Here is an 18,928-nt window from a genome sequence, read left to right as displayed (position 1 = left end):
TTAACACAGGCTTTAGGAATGAGTAGGTAGTGAGAAAATGGAGGCGGTAAAAGAACTGGGACAAATGATCACTTTTTTTTTTTTTTTTTTAGTAAAAAAATAACCATTATAGTAGTGCTTTTGCTGTTTCCTATGTCTCTTTTTTGTTGTTCAATAGATATCTCAGATCTCAGTAAAGATATCTTGCTGTCCTCGTCTTAAAGTTCTTCGCCTGGAAGAGAACTGTCTTGAGCTCAGCATGCTTCCACAGAGCATCCTCAGTGACTCCCAGATCTGTCTGCTTGCTGTGGAAGGCAACCTTTTTGAAATAAAGAAACTTCGAGAGCTGGAAGGCTATGATAAGGTATGTATTAGTGTACTTCATCACTGTTCCAGAGATGAGGACAGTGAAGTAACCCACATAAATGTATAGCTACAGGACATATGCCTAATCCCCAGTTGTTCCCCAATTTGGAGGTGGATTCTAAGAACCAGCCAAATGGTATTGTGCTCAGTCCACTTTTCCTCCAGTTAGCTTATTATAAAGCATCTTTGTCTTTTGATGGGTGTCCCTGTTAAAATGTATGTGAAATCAACAACAGGTTGATTTTGCAGGGAATGAAAAAGAACTTTTCCAATAAAAACCTAAATGAAAAAAATAATATAAAATCCTAATTAGGGGCGGCTGGGTGTGTCATTTGGTTGAGTCTGACTCCTGATTTCAGCTCAGGTTGTGATCTCCCTGTCATGGGATCTAGCCCCACATTGGGCTCCACACTAAGTGTAGAGCCTACTTGGGATTCTTTCCCTTCCTGTCTCTCTGCCAACCCCCCTGCTTTTTCTCTCACACATGCTTTCTCAAAATAAATATTTTTTAAAATCCTAATTAAAAAATAGGCTAATATTTGCTTATGCCAAGTTACCACATATTCTTCTTTCATGATTTTTAGTACATGGAGAGATTCACAGCCACTAAGAAGAAGTTTGCATGATGTTCTCCAGGAGCATGGGAACCATATAGGACACTGACTTGGAATCTGTTGCAATCTGGATGAACCAGAGGCTCCTGTTGTCAAGGATTATCTGTAGTAAGGAGATAATACTCCAGATTATATTTTGCACAGTGATCTTTTTCCTTCCCAGGACTCGTCTTAAGTAAGCTAAAAGAAATCAAGAGACAGTAAGTCTTCCATTTTGAGTCATGGATAGGGTAAAGACAATGTTTATCATCAAAACCATCATTAGTCTGGCTTTAATAAACCAGTAGCTAGTTGCTATTTATACAGTGAAAGGAGGCTGCCTGGTAACAGAATCACTCCATATCACAGTTTTTAAATTTCAGGTTTAATTTCAGTGTATGAGCTCTCATAAAGTTGATTGCCATTGCACCTGTTAACATTTTCTATTTTTTCTGAAATTCAAATAATTTGCAAGAGGCTACTCTGGTTACTCTAAAGATGTATGATTTTATTTGTCCATCAGTTCAATTGCAGTGTTCATACTTGGAATTTAGAATGTACATAAATATGTGACTGTCTTGATTAAAAGTGTACTTTGTCAGAGAAGCCCCAATACAACACTAAGAGATGTGCCCCCAAGGCTGCAGTAGCAAATTTTTTACTATTGCAGGTGCCTTATTTGTCGAGGGCTCTGAAGAGCTAAAACCATATATGCAAAACCTGTAAGATACAAAGGGTTTTAATAATCAAGATTTCCCCAAAACTTTGTTAGAAATAATGTCTTATTTCTGGTAATCCTTTTCCCTTTTTGTATTTATAATTCTACTAATCAAATTACCAATCAAAAAACTACCTGTATAATATTTTAAAATAACCTATGTTTATAAAGCTTATTCTCTGGGTGAGAGAATATACTAAATAAAGAATTTTTAATGAACTTTGGCTGAAAAAAGGGTTAATCCTTCTTCCATCACAGGAAGAAGACAGAAAATTTAACCTGTATATGGTCCTTTGTTTGAAAGTAAAGTGATTAGGAAACATTTCATGTTCTTGTTAAGGTCGTAGGAGTGCTGAAATATCTTCACATGACTGATAAGCATTTCATTTTGCCACACTGGAACCATGCTTATTAAGAGAAACTAAAATTTACAAAGGTATATGATTTCAGGTTGTTACTGACATGAACATTTAGATAACTACCACTGTAATTTTCTGAGGTTTTGTCTTTCTCAGGGCAATTTAGCATGTATTGTCAGGTCTTCTTTTTATAAACCTAGTTTAACCATTAAGCCAATAGATCCCAACAGCTTAGTGTTGAAACTATATGAAGAAGTCTCTCTGACCCTAAATCTGACCTGGATATTCTATTTTCCATGTTATTTTGTTTCTCAACATGGGGAAGGATGGGCTACCAGCTTATCATTAGCAGTTGAGTTTTGCTTTTTAATGTTTAACCTTTTTGATCTACTAAATGTTTCTCTAAATTTTTTATCAGTACTTAACATCTAATAAATAAGAACTTATAAATTAAACTTAAGTGTCCCCATTTAATTATTAATTGGAATTAAAAAAAAAATCTCTCCTCTCTGAGAATCAGTGACTGACTGCTAACTTTCATAACTTGGACCCAGCCTTATTTCCAGTTACCACTTTACTCTCATCTGCCTGCTCAGTCATACCAGATTATTCGCTCCTTACACAGTGCATGATCTCTCCTATAATTTGCTTTTACATTGTTTGCTCAGTCAGAAATAGCCTCTCTAACATGCTCCTCTCTAAAACCCACTTTAAGTCTAAGCCAAATTACTTAATCCCCCATCTGTTGCGATAGCACTTCTCACATTCTATATTCATCTGTCCCTTCTTAGAATGAGCTACTTGTGGGCAGAAGCTATGTAAAGTAACATGCCCAGATTTATAGTGCACAAGTATTTAGACTTCGTTATGAGCTAACATAACAAAGTTGGTTTACTAGTGTGTGGTCTGGAGACCCATATTCTAGTTTGGCTACCAGCCTTAAGTCACCCACATTCTTTTAGAGTTTGGTTGGAAGTCATTGTAGTATATTAAGATCATGGGCCTTGGAATCAGAAAGACCCTGGCTTGAATCCACAGTCTGTCATTTACTACCTCTCTGAATTAGAGCAATTTATTCTCTTCTGTTATATGGGGAATACCTCCAACTTTTCAGGTACGAGGATATGGTAAAAAGATACATAAAGGCATTTAGCAGACTGCGTGCCATTTATTTCATCTGTAAGGCATTAAAATAGAAGTTAACAAGTTATATAGAAATAGAAGACTTGCAGCAAATACTACATTTAACAGGATGAAAACAAATGACTAGAGAATAAGGACTTTGAAGATCAATCTGAAAAATATAAATCTGATTAGGAATGTAATTGGATAACCTGGAATTTTAGTTAAGAGTGACCCAAAGAAAATAACATTTAAAGAGACAAATTTTGGGGCCCCCAGGTAGTTCATTTGGCTAAGTGTGACTCCAGGTTAAGGCTCAGGTTGTGGTCTCAAGGTCGAACCCCACACTGGGTACTGGGTGCAGAACCTGTTTAAGATTCCCCCCCACCCCACCCCTTGCACAAACACACACAGTGTTTCTCTCGGTCTCAAAAAACTAATAATAAAAAAATGAATTCTGAGTGCTACTGAGTATAGAATGTTTGGGTTAGAAGGAGATTCATAATTCATACATGACATGAAAAGATCTAGAGTTGAAGTGTAGTAACAAGGATGAAGGAAGTGTGAAGGAAGAAAAAATAGGCACAACTATTGGGGATAAACATAATTGTTTTTCTAAGATTGGAAACCCAATAAGGGAGCTTACCATTAAAAAAATTATATTCGGGGAGAATACTATTTTTGAACTTCTTAGTTGTAGGTTAGCGTTATGCTTAAGGTCATACAAGTAAATGACTAAAGCAAAATTTCAGAGCAGGTGGTCAGACTCTGGAGCTTGTATAACCACTTTCAGTTACTACCTTTCAAAAGCAATGGAAACAAGTTTCCAGACAGTGTTACATGAGAAAATCAGAGAAGGCTTTAAGTCAACAGCGTCTATTTCTAGTGCATTATGGACCTATTTCTACGGTCTCATCCCTCTTCTTTCTCAGCAGAAGCTTTGGAAGATTTTGTAACCTGGGATCCATAAATGGGCTTTCAAGACCCATTGATGCAAGATTCTTATTTATGCATGATTCATGTTTGTGTTTACCTACTTCTCTGGGGAGACAGACTAACGATGTCTTTCATCAAATTCACAGAGGGATTCACAAAGAGCTCCACCCAAAAGAGAATAGCAACAATAATTTATTAAGCTCTTAACATTTGTTGCGTGCTGTTCTCAGTTCTTTACATATATCACATTGAGTTCTTGCACCAACTCTATGGAGTAAGAATTATCAATCCCCATTTATAGACACGGAAACTGAGGCACAGAAATGGGCTTGCAGTCTCAGCAAGTAGCAGAGTGTAAATTCAGACAAAGTTGAGTGCCTTCTAACTAATTATATTGTGTGGGCAGCATTTAGGTATCCTCAGAAATACTGCCTTTGGCCATAATATTAAAAAAAAATTTTTTTTTAAGTTCTAAGTAAGGGCAGTTAGGTTTAGCACAATCCCCAGTGTTTTGTACCTTCTTACCTTACACATTTACAATCACCCACCAGCTAAACCACTCCTATGGCATGAAGCATTTCTATTCCAGAGTGCCTGACTGAGTCTCACTTTAAAAACATCCTTTCAGGGGTGCCTGGGTGGCTCAGTCGGTTAAGTGTCCAGCTTTGGCTCAGGTCATGATCTTGCGGTTCGTGGGTTTGAGCCCCACGTCAGGCTCTGTGCTGACAGCTCAGAGCCTGGAGCCTGCTTTGGATTCTGTGTCTCCCTCTCTCTCTGACCCTCCCCTGCTCACACTGACTCTCTCTCTCAAAAATAAATAAAAACATTAAAAAATTTTTAAAAAGTAAGAAAAAAAAAAAAACATCCTTTCAGGGGCACCTGGGTGGCTCAGTCAGTTGAGTGTCCGACTTTGGCTCAGGTTATGATCTCACGGTTTGTGAGTTCAAGCCCCGTGTTAGGCTCTGTGCTGATGGCTAGCTCAGAGCCTGGAACCTGCTTCAGATTTTGTACCTCACTCTCTCTCTGACCCTCCCCTGCTCGCTCTGTCTCTCAAAAATAAATAAATAACATTTAAAAAGTTTAAAAAAAAACACATCCTTTCAGTCACTGATGTTTTTAAGCTCAAATGAGTAAGAGACTAACAATAATTAAAATGAACCTCATGACAAGGCATAGGAAGAAAAGTCCTGTCAGTACGTCGAATAAAAAATGGGAAAGGTGCTAAAGGCAGCTTTCCATTGGAGTGCTTCTTGATTTATGGACATTTGCTTTGTTCAATTTGATAAGAACTGGTGAAATTATTGCCCCTCCCATCCCTCCACAGAAACACATTACCTATTTGAAAGAACAATTCCATTAGTTAGTTATAAAATTTAATTGTAAATATCAAGCAGTGGTTATTGGTCAAACCAATCCACATTAATAGCTTTGAAGTGTGCAGACACTAGTTTTTACATAAAGGTGACAAATACCAATCAGATTCTTAAAACACTGTTCAGGATCTAAATAAATGTGATTCTGGACATAATTCAATTCATAAGGCTAGTTGAATGAAAGTGCAATCATCAATAATTAAACCAAAAGCATAATTTTCCAAATCACTTCTAAACAGAATTCTAGCTTTTATAAAGTCGAAAGCTACAAAAAACTCAAAGCAATGTAACTATTTTTCTACCTGAGATCAAAACAAATTTCTTTTTTTCCTATCTAAACATAATTCTTGGCATTGAGGTAAGTCTGAATTCACGTGATACACTTTGTCAAACTTTTTAAAAAAATTTAAGCCCTGCTTTAGAGAGAAATCCTCATGTTACACATACATATTTACATATTTTTTTCTTCAAAGACCAATGACAATTTTATGAGTTAATAGGCATGTAATGGGACCATGATAGTACTAATAATGTGAAAATAAAAAGCCATTCTTTTATACAAAGTGTTCCTATGTGGTGCAATATAAAATGGGATCAGAGAATCTATGTACACACATGAATCACCAAAGGTTCAGAAACTAAGCTCACTTTAAGAAAATTCATTCTATTTTTTTGGAGCAGAGGTTGCGAAGTGATGTATAACAAAAATTCTGTGCATAAAAGCTCTGAACCCAAGTATTAGCCTAAATTGGCAATAACTGCAACTTAAGTTAAAAACTAAACCCAACTAGATCTTTACTGTGGCTTTGCAACTTTTGCTTTGTGGCCTGTAGGTTTTCCTGAAGGACCTCTTATCTCTCGCCTCTCCTCCTTGCTGCCCGCCTCCCTGCCTCCAGCTTCCTTTTTCATGGCTGTCTTTGGCAATGCTTCCAAATCTTGAAAGCAGAAGAACCTGCTAAAGTAAATCAGAAGGATGAAAAACAACGCTATATATGATGTACAAAAAACCAATCTAAGAGTATAAACCGAGAAAAAAAATACTAAAAGGAAGGCTGAGCAGCAGCCTACCCTCAAGGGAAAAGAGAAAAAAAGTAGGGGTCTGTACTCCTCGCCCTTCTTGCACATTATCTCCTGATTAGAAGAGCATGGAACCAAAACTTTAAACTCTGAAAAGGTAATGACTTTGAAGGAGGAGCTAGAGAAGTGAATAAAGTACAGCAGCGCTTTAACTGTCAATGAGTTTCTTTGCTCTGGCATTGGCAATGTCGATACGATCTTTGTTGGTGTCAGCCTGAAAAAAAGAAAAAGATATCAGCATTATGTTACAAGGTAAGGTGCTCTAATGAAACTTCAATTTCATATACTTGGGAGTAACTGATACATGAGAAATACAGGAAACAGATGAAGTCACATTACAAATCTCACTGTGGGTGAAGAGAAAGAATATGAAATTTATTTGGGAAAACCAGCTATATAAACATGACAAAGGCATAAAAGAAGAACTTGCCAGTATTTCATGAATTCCATAACATTTTTTCATAGTTTAATATGTCTGAAAGTGGGATGCATCTTAAAATCAGTGGCATTTTAGATGCATTGAAATTAATAACACTTTTTGCTGTAGATTTGGACCTTGTGGGAGTCCCCTGAACTGAATCATAGAATCAGTGTTTTTAGTGTTAATTTATTTTGGAGACAGAGAGAGACAAAACATGAGCAGGGGAGGGGCAGAGAGTCGGGGGGAGACATGGAATCCGAAGCAGGCCCCCAGCTCTGGGCGGTCAGCACAGAGCCTGACGCAGAGTTTGAACTCACTAACTGTGAGACCACTGACCCAAGCCGAAGTTGGAAGCTTAACCAACTGAGCCACCCAGGCGCCCCCACTGAATCATAGAATCTTTTCTGAGACTACTGTAGGTCTAACCCAAGAGAGACTGAAAGAACCTTCCCCAGGAGTTTTTAACAGATATATTACCATCCACATCAATATCTGAAATGAAAAGATGGGTGATAAGTAGCCTAAACCCACACTACAGCTTTGAAAGCGCCTCATGAACCACTGTTTGCCTCATTGCAATCTACCATTAAGCAAGTCAACAGAGCTAAGCTTAAAAATTCACCCCATCTTGAAAGCACACTGAGATTTTTAATAACTGTTAACAAGAAATGGCTTTTAGATGTGATAAATCCAAACACTGAACACAATTTCACTTTCAGTATTTTTTCTATCACGTGAAATTAAAAAAAATAGCAATTCTACTTTTTCTTTACTCATAGGACACTGATTGTGTGTCTGCCACAAGAACCATTCTGCAGAATCAATTTTCACCTACTGACTCATGAGCTGAAGATTCAGGAACTTACTAATTTGTTAGTAACAAAATAAAACTCATGAAAGCTAACTCATTCATTCGGGGGCAGGGGGGCAGAAATATAGGCCTCCCAAAGGTTAGAGTACACTCTAAGCTTCATCTGTGAAGTTTTAATTAAAACCACTTCATTCCAAGATCTTGGTTTTAAAATGAACCAACTGCCAGAAGCAAGAGATCGGAGGACTTGGCTACTGTTTTTCAGTGTGTTAGAACTCCCACCTTAGGAGCACCTGGGTGGCTCAGGTGGTTAAGCATCCAACTCTTAATTTCAGCTAAGGTCATGATCTCATGGGTCATGAGCTACAGCCCTGTGTGAGGCTCTGCAGAGACTGTGCGAACCCTGCTTAGGATTCTCTCTCTCCCTCTCCTCTGCTCACGCCATGTGCATACATTCTCTCTCAAATAAAAAATAAATTAAAAAAAAGAAAAGAACTGCCACCTCTTCAAAAATGTAAGACTTTGAGGACATAATCTCCTATTGTTCTCTCCTAAAGTATCAAGTATAAAAGTCTGGTACTAAAACACTGTGGATATCTCAAATTCCTATGGCACAAAGGAGCATTTACCTTTTCTGTGATCCGGTCTATTTGTCGATTTTGAGCCTCAATCTCATTGCCCATGTCCAGGGCCATGTTTTTTAGGTTTCCTAGGATACTGCCCACTTGAGTCAGGTTCTCTTCCATTTCATCTTCTCTGGCGTCATTAGTTATACTATCACAAAAGACAGTAAATCCAAATTAAATTTGGATTTAATTTTCATAAAAATAAGTAGCCAAAATGACCTCAGCAAATGTTAGACCTGTGGTAACGTAGGTTACCATTCTTGGAAAACATTCTGAAATAAAATGGAAACACTGCCCAAGGACAGCACAATGTCTTAAAGCCCATGTAAGAGACATAACGACTATGAAACAATGCTTCTCAAAGAGTGATCGCAGCACCATGTGGGAACTTAACGCTAATTCTCACAGTCTACTACAGATCTACTGAATCAGAAACTGAAAGTGGATCCCATCATTCTATGGTTTAATAAATCTACCACGAGACTATGATGTATACTAAGTCTAATAAATGTTTGCTCTAAAACAGAGCTTGTGGGGCCAGCGTGGTTCAGTCAGTTGAGCATCTGACTCTTGATTTCAGCTCAGATCATGATCCTGGGATTGGGGGATTGAGCCATGCAATAGGGCTCCTCACTGAGCGTGGAGACCGCTTACGATTTTCTCCCTCTGCCCTTCTCAACTTGTGTGCACTCTCTCTCTTTTGCTCTCTCTCTCTCTCTCTCTCTCTCTGAAAATAAAAAATTGAGGGGTGCCTGGGTGGCTCAATCTGTTAAGCGTCTGACTTCAGCTCAGGTCATGATCTCACGGTTTGTGAGTTCAGCTTTGGATTTTATGTCTCCCTCTCTCTCTGCTTCTCTCCCACTCACACTCTCACTCAAAAATAAACATTAAAAACAAACAAACAATTTATAAAACAGAGGTTACAAAACTCTGGCCCAAAGGCCAAAACTGGCCTGCCACCTCATTATATAAATAAGGATTTATTCAAATACAGCCACGCTCGTTTGCTTATATGTTGTTTACCGCTGGTTTCACCCTACAACAGAGTTGAATAGCTGCTATATGGAGACTGGCCTGCAAAGTCTGAAATATTTACTATCTGACCCTTTACTGTTATCCTTATAGGGATTTGGCTGACCCCTACTCTAGATGACACATTTAAAACAGTTTCCTATTTACAGAAGTAAAATATGCTTATATGGATAATTGTTAAAGTACTGAAAAGTAAAAAGAAAAATTAATCCATCAATGAAAGTGAATCACAGTCAACATTTTGTCAGAAGACAGATTTTCAAATGCATTCTTCAAATAGCGTAAATGCTATTTCTAGTTGATGAGTTAGAGTTCGTATATAACAACACCCATTCTCCTGAGTGTGACATTCAGTTAGGAAAGGAGTGAAACACTCAGGAGGAGCTGGCATACCGTTTAATGTATCCACCGCTGGCCGCTCCAGTAGTTGCTTGCTGAGGCTGACCATTTGTCACTCGACCTGGCTGCTTAGACACCACATCGCCAGGAGAGTTGTCTCCACCATCTCCCCATGTTGCCTTGTAGGCCTTGCTGGACTCAAAGTTCTTTGTCCTACATAAAAGTCAGGAGTGTAGAGAGATACCGAAAAGCAGGAGGGGAAGAATTGGAATCATTAGAGCTTTTTACCTTGCAGATGGCCCTAGCATTCTTAGCATAAAAGTCACCTCTAGTGAGATGTGGATTAGCTACACTATGCTTAGTTGCAATATGGCATAGGAAAAAGATAATTGTGTAAGTCCACTGACATTAAAAACCTTTTTTGAAGGTTCAACTATTTCCATGAAATCTTCATAAGCAGTTAGCAAGTTGGAAAATTCAATTATTTGATTGTTCAGGTTCCCCTAGCCTTTGCCAGTCTTCAGAAAAGATAGTGGATACGAGGGAAAAAAAAAAATCCTTAGGACAGGTATGCTGGGATGCCTTAAGGTTCTCCCTAAGGGGTGCTTTACTGGCTCAGTGGGTTAAGAATCCTAATTCAGCTCAGGTCATAATCTCATGGTTTGTGAGTTCGAGCCCCACATCAATCAGGCTCTGTCGTGTCAGCGTGGAGCCCACTTTGGGTCTTGTGTCCCTGCTCCCTCTGCCCCTCCCCTGCTCATACGTTCTCTCTCTCAAAAATAAACATTAAAAAAAAAAATAATAAAGAGGCTCCTTGAAAGGATCTCACAAGTTGAGGGATAAAAGAGAAAAGAAGGTTGGCTGGGCAATACTCAGACACTGGTGCCCTCTTATTTGAAGCAGAATAGTTCCAGCTGATCAGTTTTTTGAAGTTAGAATTTTACATTAACTGCTTTTTAAAATTTTTTAATGTTTATTTATTTTTGAGACAGAGAGAGAGAGAGAGAGAGAGAGAGAGAGAGAGACAGAGAAAATGCAAGCAGGGGAAGGGCAGAGAAGAGAAGGAGACACAGAATCTTCAGCAGGCTCCAGGCTTTGAGCTGTCAGCACAAAGCCCGATGCGGGGCTCGAACTCACAGACTGTGAGATCATGACCTGAGCCGAAGTCAGAGGCTTAACGGACTGAGCCATCCAGGCACTCCTGTTAACTTAAAAAAAAGAAACAAACATCATGAAGGAAAGACATGGATCATTTCCAAATTGCACAGCCAATGAATAACTATCTTGGCTACAAGTTACAAATCCTTTGAGTTAGGGCTTTTTCACTTAAAGAGTTTACTTTTTCTCCTTTAAAAGAAAAAACCCTGGGGTGCCCAGGGTGGCTCAGTTGGTTGAGGGTCCGACTCCTGGTTTTAGCTCAGGTCATGGTTTCACAGTTCATAGGATTGAGCCCTACACTGGGCTCTGTGCTGACAGCATGGAGCCTGCTTGTTACTCTCCCTGCTACTCACATACGTTCTCTCTTTCTCAAAATAAATAAATAAATAAATAAATATTTTTTAAAAATCTTAAATCCAGGCCTCTTAAAATAAGAGCATGTGTTTTGCATGTAACTGACACCAAAGCCAGAATTTTACCATGGGATTTACTAAAATTGGTAATAACGGCAAGAAAAAAGCTTTTAAACTGATTTTTAAACGACTATTACAAAAACACACACACACACACACACACACACACACACACAACTTTTTTACTGATTATTTGGCTAGGTTTACTGGTCACTCACACAATTTTAACTTTTTAAATTAAGTCTATTTATTTATTTTGAGAGAGAGAGAGAGAGAGAGAGAGCGAGCGAGCGAGCGAGCATGAGCAGGGGAGGGGCAGAGAGAAAGGGGGAGAGAGAATCCCAAACAGCCTCTGTGCTGACAGCAGGCCTTGATCCCGTAAACCCTGAGATCATGAACTAAGCCAAAGTCAGGAGTTGGACACAACCAACTGAGCCACCCAGGCACCCCTTCACTTACACAATTTTAATTTTTACTTTTCTGAAAACAAAAACGAAGTAGTACAAAGCCATAATATTGATGTCTGGTTTATTCCATATAATATGCTAATGAGGAAGTTTCAAAAATGTAAAAGCAGAGGAGAGATTTTACGAAACAGTGACCCCTTCCTTAATAGACATAAGGATTCATTTTTGGCAAACCTAGAATCAGATCTTAAACTGTAATCATTAATGCTACAGAAAGGGTACTACCACTTTTTTTGTAAGGGGTAATGAAAAGGTAAATGTATCTATGAACACTAAAGAGCTAATCAAAGGGCTTTTCTTGGTTCCACTTTAAGTTCTCATAATCAATTTCCAACTTGTGCTATCTGCATAATTAATCAATTTATTAATAAACTATGTTAAATCTGTCCTGGAACAAGATGGGATATATCTTTTTTTAAATGAACAGTTACATATAATTATCCGTTGGTTTGTGAAGTCCATTTACATTTATGCTTTGTTAGTAAGTCTCAGACAAAATTCTAAAGCAAGGGAGTTCCTAGTAAAATAAAGTGTTATTAGTTTATTAGAAAGTTAATAAGCAATAACAGAAGGGATAAAAACAGGGAGGGGAGGGGCGCCTGGGTGGCTCAGTCGGCTAAGCCTCCGACTTCGGCTCAGGTCAGATCTCACGTTCGTGGGTTCGAGCCCTGCGTCAGGCTCTGTGCTGACAGCTAGCTCAGAGCCTGGAGCCTGCTTCTGGTTCTGTGTGTCCTTCTCTCTCTGACCCTCCCCCTCTCATGCTCTGTCTCTCTCTGTATCAAAAATAAATAAAACATTAAAAAAAATTTGTAAAAAAAAAAAACCAGGGAGGGGAACAAAACATAAGAGACTCTTAAATATAGAGAACAAAGAGGGTTGCTGGAAGGGTTGTGGGGAGGTGGGATGGGCTAAATGGGTGAGGGGCGTTAGGAAATCTACTCCTGAAATCATTATTGCAATATGCTAACTTGGATATAAATTTAAAAATAAATTATTAATAAAAAAAGAAAGTTAATAATCAGAAGTATTAATAGAATACAAGTACAGCTTTTATCAGGATGTCAGATTGTAGAACAGGTGAAAGGGTGATGGCTGGAATCAAAAGTCCCTAAATAAAAGACACTTTGTTTCTGCTATTCTGAGTAATAAAGAGTAGCCTGGGGAAGGACTTGTGGGGCTCCCAGTCTATCAAGTGATATATATATACAGATACATATATGTGTGTGTGCGTGTGTTCTAACTGCCGGTCTCCTAGTCTATCAGGTAATATACGTACACTCTAAACTCCTTCTCAACCTTAAGAGATAAGATTTGAAATTCCTTTAAGCTTTTGAGAATTCTTCCACTCATCATTAGCTATAAGGGGCTTAAGATGGAAATGAACTGTTTTAATATGATATTGTGAATGAGTTTCAATTAAAGCATGATCTGTGTTATAAACAAGGAATCAGACTGGTTATCAAACCCTTCTCCCTTTAAGAGGGCTGGATCCTGGAAGGTACTTGTCTAATATCAAAGGGAAAAGGTACAAAAAGCAAACTTTGAACTTTTCTTTTTACAGCTTTGCACTGGGTTGTCATGTTTACTTTCAAATGAGTTGGGGGAAAAAAACTGCACTTTTTTCATGCAGTTAGGACATGTCCTACATGTTTATGAAGAGGTGATTTTGTATTGTATGAAGAGGTGTTGATTTTGTATCTCTATCCACCTGCCCTCTCCAGATCTCTTCAGCACTTCCACTGTAGGTAGTATTTTCCAGTTTATTCTGCCACTTGCCATTACCTTGAGTTTGGGCCACTAAGTTGGAATACCTTGAAAATTACCTGTTTTTAAGGAACTGTTGAGTAGCTGCCCATATAATAACAACAACAACCGCAGCAACAGCAACAATAACAAGAATGGTTTTAATTTTATTTGTCTTCCTTCAAAGGGTCTTAACTGCTTTAAAGGTAATATTTCCCAAACTTGACTAAGCACAGGGCAAGCTGGATGCCTCTGAACACACAGATGCTTAAGTTGCACTCTGAAAATTCTGCTTTAGTATGTATAGGGTAGGACCTGGGAATCTTTTGTTATTATTGTTGTATTGAAATTCAGAAGCTCATTTAGCTCCCCAGCCAGGGAAAAGGGGCTATGTAAGGGACTTCCAATCTGTTGTAGAAAAAGTATTTTAGTTACTCTGGTAGTCTACCTTAGTATTTCTATACATTGGGACAGTAAGGAATTAATCTGAAGGAAGCAAAAGTATACACCAAGTTTTTACTTTTTATTTTATTTATTTATGTATTTATTTTTTGGATTTTACTTTTTAAAATGGCCACAAGATTTGTAGTATATTGACTTGAATCCCAATCCTAGACCTATCATTCCAGAGCTATAGAGCCTTAAGCAAACTTCCATTGTGAGCATCCTTTTTCTCATATGTAAAACTAAGATATAATAAAAATACTGTACCTAATATTAATACTTCACAGAGCTATGAAAAGATTCTGTTGATAATGGATATAAACTGCTTTGAAAAGCATAAGTCAAATATTTTTATTCTTTGGCTTCAATCTCAACCTGATCCTTACTTATAACTCCATGCCTTGGGGCACCTGGGTGGCTCAGCTGGTTAAGGCTCCAGCTTCAACTCAGGTCATGATCTCATGGTTCGTGGGTTCAAGCCCCACTTTGGGCTCTGTGCTGACAGCTAGCTCAGAGCCTGGAGCCGGCTTCAGATTCTGTATTTCCCTCTCTCTCTGACCCTCCCCTGCTTGTGCTGTCTCTCTCTGTCTCTCAAAAGTAAATAAAAAACACTAAAGAAAAATTTTAAGTCCATGCCTTTAAGTGTACAGATTACCAATTGGCATGTTTATTACTCTTTTGGCCCATTAACACTCCCTAGCTTTGAGGTAGCAGTTAGACTATGGCTACATAAAAAGACATCAGCCCTAGGTTGTTTTGGTCTATAGTAAGAATTTCTGATTCTGATCTGTGACTGAATTCTTTTGCTTAACAAAATTTATGGCCTTTCTGGGAAGAAATTAGACTTCATGATAAAATGCTAAGCAAATTTATGATAGAATTTAATGCAATTAAATTAAGATGGAATTAAGAATGCCATCTGGAGGTTGCCTGGTAACTCAGTCAGTTAAGCATCTGAATCTTGATTTTGGCTCAGGTCATGATCTCACGGTTTGTGGGAGTAAGGTCCATGTCAGGCTCTGTGCTGACAATGCAGAGCCTGCGTGGGATTCTCTTTCTGCCCCTCCCCTGCTCATGTGTGTGTGTGCTCTCTCTCAAAATAAATAAATATACTTAAAAAAAAAAAAGATTGGATCTTGAAAGTTAGATTTATCCTGTCAGTTTTGAGGCATCAAATAATCTTTAGACTTTTGTCCAGATAAATCCCATTCAAAAATGGCAAGTTTGAAATAAGAATTTGAAATATCCCTTAATCAATTAAAGAAGCTGCTGTAAAAGCAGAAAACAAGTATCGAGATATAATCACAGTAATTTTACAGTTTACTTAGTTTTGGTTGTTAACATTAATACTAACAGAGTAAAAATTGCAAAAAGAAAGCCCAATGTTAGTTATAGTTCTTTCATATCAAGAGACCAACTAAATACCAAATGTAATGAGTACGTGTGTGTGTGTGTGTGTGTGTGTGTGTGTGTGTGTGTGTGAAGTTACCAGGCTACAGGAAAAAAAAGAAAAAGGCAAAAAAACAACGGGCAGAAATCAAATGCTTAATTTTCTAACATTTAACCATTATCTTCACAGCTCCTATAAAGATCCAAAATTAAGGAGTCAGGGGTGCCTGCTGACTCAGTCAGTAGAATACCCAACTCTTGATTTCAGGGTTTAGTTCAAGCCCCATGCTGCATGTGGAGCCCACTTAAACGCAAAGCAAAATGAAACAAAACAAAAATTAAGAAGTCAAAGATTATACTAAACAGTAGGCAGACTACAGGGTTAACTCTCATAAAAAATTAAGATTAGTTAAAAAAAATTAAGATTAGTTAAGCTCCCTATTAATTCAACATGAAACCAGAGCAACCTCACATATGACATGGTAGGAACTATAGAGTAGATTAAGAGAAAACCCTTACTTAAAAGAAAATACCAGATATGGTAACATTTTAAGTTTATATCCCACCTTGTTCCAAATGGTATTCAAGATGACTAGATTGGCAATTAATTCCAATTTTGTAGTGGCCTAAGTTATGGAGAATCCAAATCATTTAGAAGCAACTCTTTAGTAGGAAAAAATTTTGATTCTGGAACCAGAAAGGCAAAGAGAAATAATAGAAGATAGGATGCTGAAATCGAAGTCCTATGTAGAAAGGTGGATTTAGCCTGAATTTCCTTATCTTTGATCAGAACATAGGATGAGGCAATTCTCTACAAAAATCAACTTATTTAAAACTTCTTAAGAAACTTCAGGGGTGTTTTAATTTTTATAATCTCAAATGTTATTTAGCAAAAGCTTAGTTATCAGAGCCATTAGTCAAAGGGTGGCATTATAAATTGAGATCATTTTGTCAAGTCTATCTTTTGGCATACAGTGCCCAGAACAAATTCATTTCACACTATACATCACAGCACAGTTTTAAAGATAGTCTCCACCATTCACAAAATACATGCACATGCACAGAAAAGCCATTGGAAGCATCACCTTTAGATAGCAGGTTAACAGCCCAAACTGCGTCTCAAGACTGCATCTTAAAGTTCTCTTTGATCAGTTACTGAGCTTGGTTCCTGATGTTAAATCTTCATTTTTAGTAAGCAGATTAGAAAGGAAGAGATTAATTGAGAGAATGAAATGCAGAAAATAGTGAATGCCAGTCAAACAGAACAGAAGCTGGTTTAGAGTTCTAAAAACATAATGCATTTAAATTCCTGCCTGGTTTCAAAGAAACAACGAACACATGAGAATCTAGATAAAAAGAAAAACAAGAAAATGATTTAAACCAGAGCCCACTTCATTTTTCTTAAGAATGTCTGGGTAATGATATTCTTACCTAAAATTATGAAAATTAGTATGAAGAGAAGGTAAAAACTAACAGGAGAGGTTCTAAAACTTCTTTTTCTTGGTGATAACAGATTTCTCCTAATTATTTCTATGATATATTTTATTTGCATTTTAATTTTTAAAAATATTTTTGTATGTCTAACTCTCCCATCAACCAACAAATTTCTTAAAGACATTGAATCAACGAATATTTATTGAACACCTACCAAGGTACCAAGTCAGACACACACACAAAAATGAAGTGCCAGAGCTGTGCCTTATTCATCTTTTTATCTACAGTGAGTAGGATGGAAGGGGCACTCAAATGTTGACTAAAATGTAAGTCAGCATTTATTGTAACAGTCAGAGCTGAATTTTTACACCTCAATGTGACATAAGACTTGAATAGTAGAAAATCTATAGTGCCACTTTTGAACCTCTCTGATAAGTGGTCCAGAATTACCAAATTATCTTCAAACTATGTGTTTGACATTATAAGCATAGACTGAAGAGAGGTAAGTTCCGAAAGAAGAATACCTTTTCTGAGAATAGTTAAACTGAGACACCAAAGAATTTATACTATTAGGAGACTTCTCATTTTGAGTCTGCTTCCTTCTGAACTCTTATTAAATAGAATGACGGCTTATCAAAGTTACTGTCAAAGATAACAGAGTTTTGATAAAGGATCTGTGCTACAGTTTAAAGAGTAGCAAGCTGGGGCGCCTGGGTGGCTCAGTTGGTTAAGCGTCCAGCTACCAGCTTCGGCTCAGGTCATGATCTCACGGTTCGTGGGTTCGAGCCCTGCGTCAAGCTCTGTGCTGACCGCTGGCTCAGAGCCTGGAGTCTACTTCGGATTCGGTGTCTCCCTCTCTCTCTGACCCTCCCCTGCTCATGCTGTCTCTCTCTCTCTCAAAAATTAAAAAAAAAAAAAAGTAGCAAGATAAAACGATATTTATTCACAATTTTAAAGTTTGATCCTGGTAGTCTTTAAATTCTGGTAGTCCTTTGAAAAAAAATTAGCTAAAGTTAAAATTTCTTTCTAATTCAGGGTTCTGTTAAATAAAGCTACTTAGATGTCTGTTTTGTTTGCTGACTTGGTTTCAATGAATACTACTGAACAAAAGAAATCTCAGAGAACAAATCTACTCAAGACATTTTCTATATATAAATACATCTAACAATGGCAACAACAAACAGGTTCATTATTTTCTTGCAAAGTCAAGCAATGTAACATATAGTTAAAAGCTGAGGCACTGCCTGGTTTTTAATCTCAGCTCTTCCATTTCTTTTTGTGCCTCTATTTCCCTACACGTAAAATGGTGCTAAGATGAGAATGAATCTCATATTAAGGTTACTGTTAGGATTAAATTTAAAGTATTCAGAATAATAAGAGCCTAAATTAACAAATAGGCCCATAAATCTCATCCAAACCCTTGGATGTGAGACATTTTGAGCAATAAAACATAATCAATAAATACATGAGTATTTTTGTAGTGAAACAAATTAACACACTAAGTGTGATAAAGATTATAAACAGCTTCAGTTCATGGCACATTTTATAGCCTAATTATAATGGGTTGTGGCACCACATTATGGAGGGGGAAAAAAAAACCCCAAAAACTTGGTTCTCAGAGTTTTTCAGATTTCCAAGTGGCAGACTCAGAGATTGTGGATCTGGGTTTTTATTACTACCAGAATCAACACTAGCCTTCTATGATCCTCTGTTTGTCTTTGAGAAGCTCATGTTAAGGCTATTTATATGATAAGCCTAACTAAAACCCAGATTAGCAAATAAAGTTAGAAAGATCAAGGCACTGGCAGGAATAATAGACAGAACTGAGGACAAGAGAGACCACAGAGGCCACAGATTCAATGTTATAAAGAAGAGACAGGTGCAAGGAAGGCAGTTAAAATCAGACATCTTAAAACTAAAATATCACTCTCTTCTTTTCAGGAAAAAACTGTTCTATAATAGGAGCGCCTTATCTGTCAGGAAGTGCCTTCCTCTCTGGACCTACTGAGAAAGGGTTCTCAGAGGCAAGAGGCTGTGAACTGCTTCAGGACTACACCTTCTCACCAGTGTCCAAGCTCAGATATACAAAGTGAAATAAAAGCACTTATTAGTAATGAGTACTTCCATA

General features: G+C 37.6%; 2 protein-coding genes across 8 annotated transcripts in view; one reads left to right on the top strand and one right to left on the bottom strand.

Moving 5' to 3' along the window:
* Positions 1–18,928, top strand: part of LRRC57 (leucine rich repeat containing 57) — a 25,324-nt gene extending 6,396 nt beyond the window's left edge. For 3 of the 6 annotated variants that reach the window (XM_029952043.1, XM_029952045.1, XM_029952044.1), the window contains 2 exons: positions 158–343; positions 930–2,470. In XM_029952043.1, the coding sequence (XP_029807903.1) occupies positions 158–343; positions 930–971 (228 nt within the window). In that variant the 3' untranslated portion in view covers positions 972–2,470. Of the gene's footprint in view, positions 1–157; positions 344–929; positions 2,471–6,279; positions 6,683–18,741 lie in introns of those variants that run through there. The other 3 variants (XR_003913404.1, XR_003913403.1, XR_003913402.1) reach the window with 3 other exon arrangements.
* Positions 5,430–18,928, bottom strand: part of SNAP23 (synaptosome associated protein 23) — a 35,711-nt gene continuing 22,212 nt past the window's right edge. For both annotated transcript variants that reach the window (XM_029952051.1, XM_029952050.1), the window contains 3 exons: positions 9,807–9,965; positions 8,385–8,529; positions 5,430–6,737 (listed from right to left, as the gene is read on the bottom strand). In XM_029952051.1, coding sequence (XP_029807911.1) covers positions 6,672–6,737; positions 8,385–8,529; positions 9,807–9,965 — 370 coding nt within the window. In that variant the 3' untranslated portion in view covers positions 5,430–6,671. The remainder of the gene's footprint in view (positions 6,738–8,384; positions 8,530–9,806; positions 9,966–18,928) is intronic.

Source organism: Suricata suricatta, chromosome 9 (genome assembly GCF_006229205.1).
Source record: "Suricata suricatta isolate VVHF042 chromosome 9, meerkat_22Aug2017_6uvM2_HiC, whole genome shotgun sequence".
Taxonomy (NCBI): domain Eukaryota; kingdom Metazoa; phylum Chordata; class Mammalia; order Carnivora; family Herpestidae; genus Suricata; species Suricata suricatta.
This window is presented reverse-complemented; position numbering and strand designations above follow the sequence as displayed.